Source organism: Lithobates pipiens, unplaced genomic scaffold, assembly GCF_037356315.1.
Source record: "Lithobates pipiens isolate NorthernLeopardFrog02 unplaced genomic scaffold, aLitPip1_a1.2 Scaffold_1, whole genome shotgun sequence".
NCBI classification, from domain to species: Eukaryota; Metazoa; Chordata; class Amphibia; order Anura; family Ranidae; genus Lithobates; species Lithobates pipiens.
In genome coordinates this window covers 76,025,950-76,036,328 of record NW_027507685.1, presented here as the reverse complement: position 1 = coordinate 76,036,328, position 10,379 = coordinate 76,025,950, and the positions used below count along the sequence as shown (strand labels likewise).

Below are 10,379 nucleotides of genomic sequence, written 5' to 3'. Positions count from 1 at the left end.
TAAACACAGAAAAACAAGAACCATGTACAGGTCAATATGTATTTGAGCATATTTAGTTGTTTGCGCAGAGTATCATTTTAACAGTAAGCATAGAAATGGGAATACTATAAATACCATGAGGTCGATTTACTAAAAATATTGAGCACCTTCAGTCAAACAAATGTGTGAATATTCAGTTCAATTATCATGTCAAGTTCTAAAAAATGTTAAGGACCAGTCACACAATTTACAAAAGACAAATCCACTTTGCACTACAAGTGCACTGAAAATATGCTTGGAAGTGCAATCGCTATAGATCTGAGGGGAAAATCTGAAATGAGGGGAAGCTCTGCTGATTTTATCATCCAATCATGTGCAAGCTAAAATGCTGTTTTTTATTTTCCTTGCACGTCCCCCTCGGATTTACAGCAACTGCTGCACTTCCAAGTGCACTTGTAGTGCAAAATGGATTTGCCTTTTGTAAATAACCCACTGTTTTTTAAGTAAAAAGTTGATCTAAGTAAATAAGCCCACTTTTGTCTTCTTTGGTAAAATTCACCAAAGTGGCCTTTTAGTTGCACATAAAACTTAAATATTTTCTCTTGTCTAAATGCTGAAAAATATTTATATTGTTTATAAAAAATATTAAAACAGAAATTATTATTTCAGATGAAGTTGCAGCAAAAGAGTTTGAGGTCTCTATTAAAATATTGTTGATAAAACCTAAAGCAATTTTGTCTGTTCTTATACTGAATTGTGTTTTGAACTGTTATGAGCATCTGCTTTGCTGTTTCCTATATATGTACCATCTTTTGCCACTTGTCTGGCTGAAAAAATAAATAAAAAATGCATGTATTATTGGAAGTTTCTATTCATCTTTGCTGCGCAGGAATGTGCTTTATGTTCTAGAGTAATAGATCTAGTGGTGAGCCTAGTGGCAAGGTTTGATGGCTTACCCTACTCACTGAACCACATTTTCCATGAGGTTTTTCAAGTGCAATGGGCTAAGGTAGAAGGGGTGGTGCTGACATAATAGCTCTAAGAGGCAGAAATCTACCATTGATTAAATCATTTTGCCTTCGCCTCTCTGCCCAAGACAATGATGATCTGCAAAGCCTCTTTTTTTCTAATATTTCTTCATGCAGTTCCACCTACTGGTAGGACAATAATTAGGGAATTATTCATTTTCACAATACTTTACTTTAAAACTGTAGGCTAGATTGCCATAATTTTCCTGAATGTGACTGAATTATTTCATTACATGTTTTAATTTATTTTATTTTTTTTGTTTGCCTAAATAGTTCAGATATATTTAATTTCTAGTCCAAGCTAGTTTTATTTCATAACAAACCAATTTTATTACTCTATGCTGTTTAGTGAGTATATATGCTCATGATAAACAATTGTTTCTGATTTACTAATGGAGTAGAGAAAGTTTATATAGTTTAGCAATTTAAATTAATCTCTGTTCACTTCAATTCTCTAAGACTTCTTTGTTTTAGAAGTCTATCAAAAAATAAAGCTCCAGATAGGTGCTGTGCTAGATCTATGTCATGAAATTATCTATAAAAAACAACATTGTTTATTAAACTTAATTAATAAATGGATTAATTCTGACAATGATAATCGCATACAACACTATACATGTTTAGTAAATCATTTTGTACTAAATTATAACAATACTGAATCCAAAAATAGAATTCAGAAAAAAAAATCTAAACAATACACGTGAGAATGAATCGTTTTTAAGCTTGGTTGTGTTAACATGACTATCAAAAATGTTTTTTTTTTTATAAACCCTATAATTGTTACGGATTCAGAGAAGTCACCTAGGAACTAGAAATAAAATAGGTGCCTGCATTTGAATTTGTCTTTTCCCTAGGATGAGCTAAGATTTTTTTAAATATTTTAAAAAATTTGTACTTTGGGGGAAAAAGCTATATATATATATATATATATATATATATATATATATATATATATATATATATATATATTAAGTAAACACTTTGACTTTTGATCCTTTCTTCTTATGTTTGTCAAATATCAGGGACATTTTTATTGTACTGGATATCTCAGTTTTGAATTCTGAACATCTTTTAAATGCACAGCTATTAATGTGCTGTACCAAAGTTATCAAATGGAAATTAGCCCAAAATTCCAATGTCTTTTCACTAGAGAATTGAACTTATATATACCCTGGTGTAATCCACATTTAAATACTACTGTTTTGATTTTCAGAACAAATTGCTACAATTTATTTTTTTACAGAAATTGTTAAGTTCTGATTTTTTTAAAAAAAGGTCAGTACATAAATTGTAGGTGTTTATGCTTTTTTTTTACAAATCAGCAAAATGTTAGATATCAGTGTTTAGGTGATACTGAAATTAGATAACCAAAGTCTATAATGTATCCTTTCTTTCACTACTACTTAATATTTTATATTTCATATGACTTTTTTTAATTTACTTACATATACCCTAAAAAATAAAATAAAAATAATGTTCTCTTCAAAGGAGTCACTTACACAGAATGAATTCTTGTTTCTGTGTGGATATAAAAAATATTTTAATGAGCTAAGGAAAAATACCTCCATTTACAAATTGCAGCTTAAATACTAACACTAAAGATTTGCTTTGGTGTATAAAAATGTGTTTGTGTATGTTGTTATTTATTATTTCTATATTGCTCCTATTGCTCATCCACTGTCCGTAGTATTAGATGTAAGAAGGGTGGTGGGTATTATACGAGTACATAAAATACAGAATTGTACATTGTGTAGAAAAATGTAGTAATGGAAAACATTATAAAATAGCCTCCCCCAACCCCCCCCCCCCCCCCCCCCCCGCCGTCTATCTATCTATCTTTTCTCACATTACTATAATTAGAATTTATCATTTTCTTTTAATATATCCCTTATATGTTTGATTACAGTGAAACTAGCAACCAAGTTGCCAAGAATGATCACAAATATGTTGGGGATATATTTTATTACATTTTTAATTGCTATATACCATGTTATTGCCTAAAACCTAAAAAAGATAAAATATACATTTTTAAGTGATTTGCATAACATGCATTTACATGATTATCTAATGATTATTATGCATGAGATTGTATATATGATAAAATGACCAGAATAGATTAAGAAAAATAGCACACGAAAAGTTTCCATGTATCTTGACATACAAACATGTACATGGATGTCCCTTTCTGTTATTTCTATGTTTAAAGTGTATTTTGTATTATTATTATTATTATTATTATTATTCAAGATTTATATAGCACTAACAGTTTGTGCAAGGCTTTACAAAATAAAGGGTCACAGTATAGTTACAATATACTGCAAGACAAGACAGGAGAGCCTTGCTTGTGGGAGCTTAAAATCTAAAACAAAATTAAAGCCCAAACTTTTTTTTTCATTCTAGATAGAGTAGGGAAGAGTTAAAATAAAAAATAAACTTCCAGCGGGTGCACAGGTTCGAGGAAGAACTGTAAATTTTCCAAAAAAGAGACTCAATACGAGTTGATTTACCAAAACCAGGGAGTGTAGCTGTGCAAAGGATTTAATCAGCTTTCAGGTTTTATTTTCAAACTTTAATTGAACATGCTGAAGTTAGAAACTGATTGGTTACCATGCACAACTGCACCAGATTTTGTACTCTCCAGTTTTAGTAAATCAACACCTGTATGTTTTTTTTTTTTTTTACTTCCAGGTGTGTATATGAGCCAAGAAATCTTCCAAATAATACATAGACATCAATGTATCTACTATACCAGTGATGGTGAACCTTGGCACCCCAGATGTTTTGGAACTACATTTCCCATGATGCTCAGGCACTCTGCAGTGTAGTGGTGTATCATGGGAAATGTAGTTCCAAAACATCTGGAGTGCCAAGGTTCGCCATCACTGTACTATACCAATACAGTGATGTTTTTTTAGTATGCTTTTTATGATGACAAGCAGAAGATCATTTAAAAAACAGATATATGCATTTAAAAGCCAAGTCCTCTTTTGCTAAAAAAAATAATAAATGCACCACCGCCAAGCCGAAGCCCCCTGATTTGCAGGCAATGCTCCCATTAAAGACCCATCCTCTCTCTTTACCCTATAACCTATTTCTCCTGTTAATATCCCTCCATTTATATTTCCTTTTGTTTCTTTGACTAAAACCTTGGGTGACATTGCAACACTAAGAACATGCATTCAGCTACTTGTTTGAAATGTATAGCTTCACATCCAAGACTGTTTATATATAGATTTTTTGAATCAATCGCTTTCATAATCTGTAATATCCATACGCTATAGACGTTCTTCCTGATTAATATGATCGGTACAACATCTCTCTTCTTGCTGTATGTGATGTAACCCTTTCTTAAATAAAGAATGTAAAAAAATAATAATAATAATTAATGCACATGTTATTGCAGGTAGAAAAATATGCATTTATTATTTTTTGCACAGGAGGCTCCATTGAGAACGGCAATTCTATTTGCCGCGGCTGCATAGCACCATGTTACACCCTAAATATGGGTGTAACATGTTGCTAAAGGTGAACCTATCCTTTAAATATTGACCCATGCATTTCCCACACAGTTTTCACAATCGTGCCTTCATTAATACCCGCTCATACCAGTGTAGTTAAAGGCAGGCCCAGTTACTTGATACCCCCCACACTCCTCCTTGTGTGTCAAAGGTGCAAAAAAGAAAGTGCAAAATATTGCATACAGCTGTTTGCATTCAAAGCACACATGCAGGTTTCTATAAAAATGTGCCCTTTTATACTAATAAAATGTCTATTTTTTCATACTTTCTTATTGGTTAGTTGCCCTTAAAATCCCATAGTACTTTCATTGGGGGGTAGATACATCATTTAAATGTTGATGGATAGTTCGCGCTGACATTGATGCTCTGTGAGCCTGCAGGACCAGCTTGAATTTCTTTGGAACTTATTTGGGGCTGCTTATCCACCATCCGGACTATCCTGCGTTGCAACCTTTCATCAATTTTACTCTTCCGTCCACGCCCAGAGAGATTAGCTACAGTGCCATGGGTTGCAAACTTCTTGATAATGTTGAGCACTGTGGACAAAGGCAAATCTAGATCTCTGGAGATGGACTTGTAACCTTGAGATTGTTCATATTTTTCCACAATTTTGGTACTCAAGTCCTCGGACAGTTCTCTTCTCCTCTTTCTGTTGTCCATGCTTAGTGTGGCACACACAGACACACAATGCAAAGACAAATGCCACAAACACACGATCAAACAATCGGGTGGAAAAGTCCAGCAAACTCAAGTCCGCCGGACAATCCCCCCGTGTGTAGCCTCCGGCGGACTTTTTTTACCCGAAAGTACGGCGGACTTAGAAAGTATTTTTGCACTCCAATCTTCCCGCCCGACTCGCATTTCGGCAGACAATCCGGCCGTTGGTATGCCAGTCCACCGTACTTTTGAAATGAGCGGACTTTTCCCACGCGGAGAAAAGTCCGCTCATTTTGAGCGCGTCTCCAGGTAGGCGGGGCCCGCGAAGGAGACGTCGCTGGCCCCGCCACCTGGTATGGACTTAAAGGGGAACCCCAACACCAAAAAAAATTTGGACCCCCAGGTCCACATCAGACCCTTGTCCGAGCACGCTACCTGGCTGGCCAGGAAATCGGGGGGACGAGCGAGCGCCCCCCCCCCTCCTGAGCTGTACCAGGCCACGTGCCCTCAACATGGGGGGTGCCTTGGGGAAGGGGGCCGCGCGGCCCCCCCACCCCAAAGCACATTGTCCCCATGCTGATGAGGACAAGGGCCTCTTTCCGACAACCCTGGCGGTTGGTTGTTGGGGTCTGCGGGCGGGGGGCTTATCGGAATCCGGGAGCCCCCTTTAATAAGGCTCCCTCCCTATGTGAATGAGTATGGGGTACAATGTACCCCTACCCATTCACCAGTAAAAAAAAGTAAAAAAAAAACACAACACACAAGGGTTAAAATAGTTTATTGCACATCTTCCATCTTCGGGGGTCTTCTCGCCGGACTCCTCCGCTATCTTCTTCTAGCTCTTTTACTAGCGGAGGAGCCCGGCTTTCTTCCTCGCCGCCGCCCTCTTCTTCCGACTTCGGGGGTCTTGTCCCCCTCTTTGGGGGTCTTGTCCCCCTCTTCGGTTCTTCTTGCCGGGCCACCGCGCCTTCTTCTAGCTCTTTTACAGGCGGTGGCCTGGTCTTCTGTCGCCGCCTTCTGTTCTTCTCTTCTCTTCAGATGTTGCCTCGTCGCATCCTCCGCTCACAGTGGCACGGACGCGACGCGCAGCGACTTATATAGGGACATCGCCAGATGACGTCCCCGCCTATTATGATGTCACAGTCCCAGCATCCTCTGGGAGACCCGATATTCATTCACATAGGGTGGGGGGCCGGGATCCAGGGGCCCCCTTATTAAAGGGGGCTCCCCGATTCCGATAAGCCCCCCGCCCGCAGACCCCGACAAGCAACGGCCAGGGTTGTCGGGAAGAGGCCCTTGTCCTCATCAACATGGGGACAAGGTGCTTTGGGGAGGGGGGCCGCGCGGCCCCCCTTCCCCAAGGCACCCCCCATGATGAGGGCACGCGGCCTGGTACGGCTAAGGAGGGGGGGCGCTCGCTCGTCCCCCTGCTTTCCTGGCCGGCCGGGTAGTGTGCTTGGACAAGGGTCTGATGTGGACCTGGGGGGACCCCCACGTCGATTTTTTTTGGCGTTGGGGTTCCCCTTTAAGTCCATACCAGGTGGCGGGGCCAGCGACGTCTCCTTCGTCTACCTGGAGACACGCTCAAAATTAGTGGACTTTCCTCCGCGTTGGTGAGCGAGTCCGTTCATTTCAAAAGTATGGCGGATAGTCCGGCAGACTTAGTACGCCGTATTAGTCCGCTGAAAAAGTGCCGTATGTGGGCAAGTAGCCCGTTCGGAAAGTCCGGCGGACAGTCCGGCGGGAAGTCCACCTGACTAAGTCCGCCGGATAGTCGGCTACGTGTGTACATGGCATAAGTGAACTTGTCTCCTTTTTATCTGCTTTCAGGTGTGATTATTTTATATTGCCCACACCTGTTACTTGCCCCAGGTGAGTTTAAATGAGCATCACATGCTTGAAACTATCTTATTTATCCACAATTTTGAAAGGGTGCCAAGAATTTTGACCATCCCATTTTTGGAATTTTGTGTGACATTATGTCCAATTTGCTTTTTTTCCCTCGCTTTTTTTGTTTTTTTCCAGTACACACAAAGGGAATAAACATATGTATAGCAAAACGTGTTACTGAAATACTTTTCTGTGAGAAATACTTGATTTTCTGGAAAAATGTCTGGGGTGCCAACAATTTCAGCCATGACTGTATATATATATATATATATATATATATATATAAAATATAGAAAGTGGGTGTGTGTAAAACTGAGATGAGTTCCACTCAGTGTTAAAACCATGTTCTATTTATAGTTTTATTTTTATAAATGCGTTATGTTAGTGCTGAACATTCACCACTATATTTTATACTTTTGTTTGTTGGTTTTCACCTTTTAAAGGAAACCAGTGTTCAAGGAAGTAAGGGCACTGCTATTTCTGTTCTTATTCCAAACATGCTGGTTCCAAGGCTCTCGCTGCATTCATTTGTTTCCGAGTCTGACCTGGAACAAGCATGCCACAAAAAAAGTCAGCATGAAGTCTGCACTTCCAGATCAGGGATTCAGAAATTCTTAACATAAACGTGTACTGAGAAAATAATAAAATTATGTGGAAAGCTGGAGCGTGAGATACCTGACACTTATTGGGCAGGTATCGTAGCGTACGTCTGCTGTGCCCCAATGCCCATCCACTGCCTATATACAGGATGTAGACATTGGAAACTATATTAGTTTAAATATAGTGCTTCAGCATATTGGTGCCCACAAAATATAAGTTGGTAGACTGCTAACGTTGTGTATGTCCATGAAGTAGGTTTCTCTGTGGGTGTTCTTCTCTAATTATATAACATGAGGACTCTGATTTATTTAAATAAGTTATGATAATCATTTTTGTTGTTTCAGGCTTCAAGCCAGCTCTGCTTAATATTTAAAAGAGACGTATGTTTTTTTTTTTTTTTTTTTATATTCATACTTACCTATATGGATGCAGCATCAGACCGATACTGCAGCTGTCCCCCGGTGTCTCTACACTGAGAACACCAGGATGACTCAGTTCTGTCACCTCCCCGAGCAGAGAGATGCTGCCTGTCAGTCAGCATCTATCCTGCTTTGTTCTCCCATGCTCATTGGAGCGCTGAACTGTGGAGGGGCGGGGAGCAGCCACCTCAGCGGCTCGCTCAGATGCTGAGGCTGCCATCAGTCAAGGCAGCTGGCGGATCCAGACTTTGGAAGTTGGGATGATGCGCTGCCTCGACTGATTGCAGTGACGTCAGCGGAGAGCGGATTTCAGACCGCTCTCCGCTGAAAACGGGTCACAGGAGTGCAAAACTAATCCTCCTGTGACCCAGAGGTGAAGCCCAGCCTAAAAAGCTCAGGTTGGACTTCTCGCTTTAATTTAAGTGGGTGTTTTGAAAATAACAATCAAGGTTGCGTAAGGTTGATGCTGCATCGATCCCATGCCACCTCTACAATGAGAACTGAGCGATCAAAGACCACTGATCACTCAGTTCTTTGTCTTCAGTGAGCAGTCACCAACTCTCTGCTCTGCCCGTTTATCCAGCTGGCAGCTGGCTCCTAGCGACCTAATACGGATCACAGGAGTGCAGAACGAAGTGTACTCCTGTGACCTACAGGTGAAGTAAGACCAAAAGAGATTTGGCCCTACTTCTTCTTTAATAAAGATATAAAGGCTACCATTGCCAAACTGCTAAGAATACCAGGTGCCTGGCTGTCTATGACTTCCATCATTTCTGACCTGGAACAAGCATTAAGATCACAAAAGTCAAGGTGAAGTCAGAACTCCTGATTTGCATACTTACACGGAAAGCCACGCATACCTGCATCAGAAATATAACACAAAAAACCCTTTTGCAATGTGCCAGTTGGTGGAATCCTCTTATAGAGGTTTCTCTGCTGCACATATTTGGAAATGCCACTGGGAATGGGGAGGGGACCATCACGCCAGGATTTACTGTAGGTGTTTGGATTCTGATTCTAACTCCAATGTGAAGGGAATGTGTAGTGTATTTTTAGGGCTGAAACAACTAATCGATTAATCGACAACTAATCAATTCTGAAAATAGTTGTCAACTATTTTCATAATCGATTAGTTGGTTAGCCGATTAGTTGGCCTGCATACAGAATGCATTTTTTGTTTACATATCAGGAAATACAGTGCAGCACACATACAGCTCAGTACACCATTCATACATGTCAGTAAGTGCCTGAGAACTTGTGAATGTGTGAGTAGCAATGCTTCATGGGACATGTAGTCCTTGGCAGGAAGTGAGTGGTTCTAAAGGCAGAAGAAGTTTTTTTTTTACCTTGCTATAGGGGCACTCTATACTATACTTTGCAGCTTTTTATAGGGACACTCTTAAGGCAGGAGGAGCCAGAATCGTCAGTGGGGGACCCCAGAAGAGGACAATCGGGGCTGTTCTGTGCAAAACCATTGCACATAGCAGGTAAGTAGAACATGTTTGTCGTTTTAAAAAAAAAAATCACTTTAAAGACTCTTTGCTGGGAAGATCTGCATCTGAACCCAGAGAAGGTGGAGGCTGATAGACTGGAGGTAATGCATTACAATTACATTAAAGTAAACTTTTACCAGTATTATGCATATTTAACCACTAGAGGTCCGGGCCATAGCTACAGCGCGGACCTCAATTTTCGGGAGGCCGTCAAAGGATGTCCTCCAATGTGCATGCTCCCTGCGCGCGTGCTGTGATCACCGAGTCACGGAGACTCGGCTGATCACCGATCCTAGTAAGGGCCCGGTCCTGGCCACTTACCATGTGATCAGCTGTCAGCCAATGACAGCTGATCACATGATGTAAACAAAAGCTCGGTGATCGTTTTTTTTTCTCCTCATGCTGACAGCATGAGGAGAAAAAAAAAGCCGATCACTGGCTTATGTTAAAGGGACATCGGTCCCAAAGAGGAAGGAGGCACATCTGCCTCCTCTGTGCAATTTAGTACCCCCTGCCAGTGCCACCTGTCATTGTGCCCATAGTTCCCACAGTGCCACCTATCAATGCCCACAAATGCCACCTATCAATGCCCACCAGTGGTGCCAATCAGTGCCACCTATCAGTGCTGCCTATCAGTGTAAGCAATCAGTGCCCATCACTGCCACCCATCACTGCCACCTATCGGTGCCCATCACTGATACCTCATCAGCATACATCAATGAAGGAGAAAAATTAGCCGTTTACAAAATGTTATAACAAAATATTAAATTTTTTTTTTACATTTTTAAAAATGTG

The 10,379-nt window shown here is 40.3% G+C and overlaps 1 protein-coding gene across 1 annotated transcript in view; it reads left to right on the top strand.

Moving 5' to 3' along the window:
* Positions 1-1,042: 1,042 nt before the first annotated feature.
* The window catches only part of LOC143935450 (uncharacterized), a 59,909-nt gene continuing 50,572 nt past the window's right edge, over positions 1,043-10,379 (top strand). Inside the window, exon 1 of the mRNA XM_077459375.1 lies at positions 1,043-1,136. Coding sequence (XP_077315501.1) covers positions 1,079-1,136 — 58 coding nt within the window. The 5' untranslated portion in view covers positions 1,043-1,078. The remainder of the gene's footprint in view (positions 1,137-10,379) is intronic.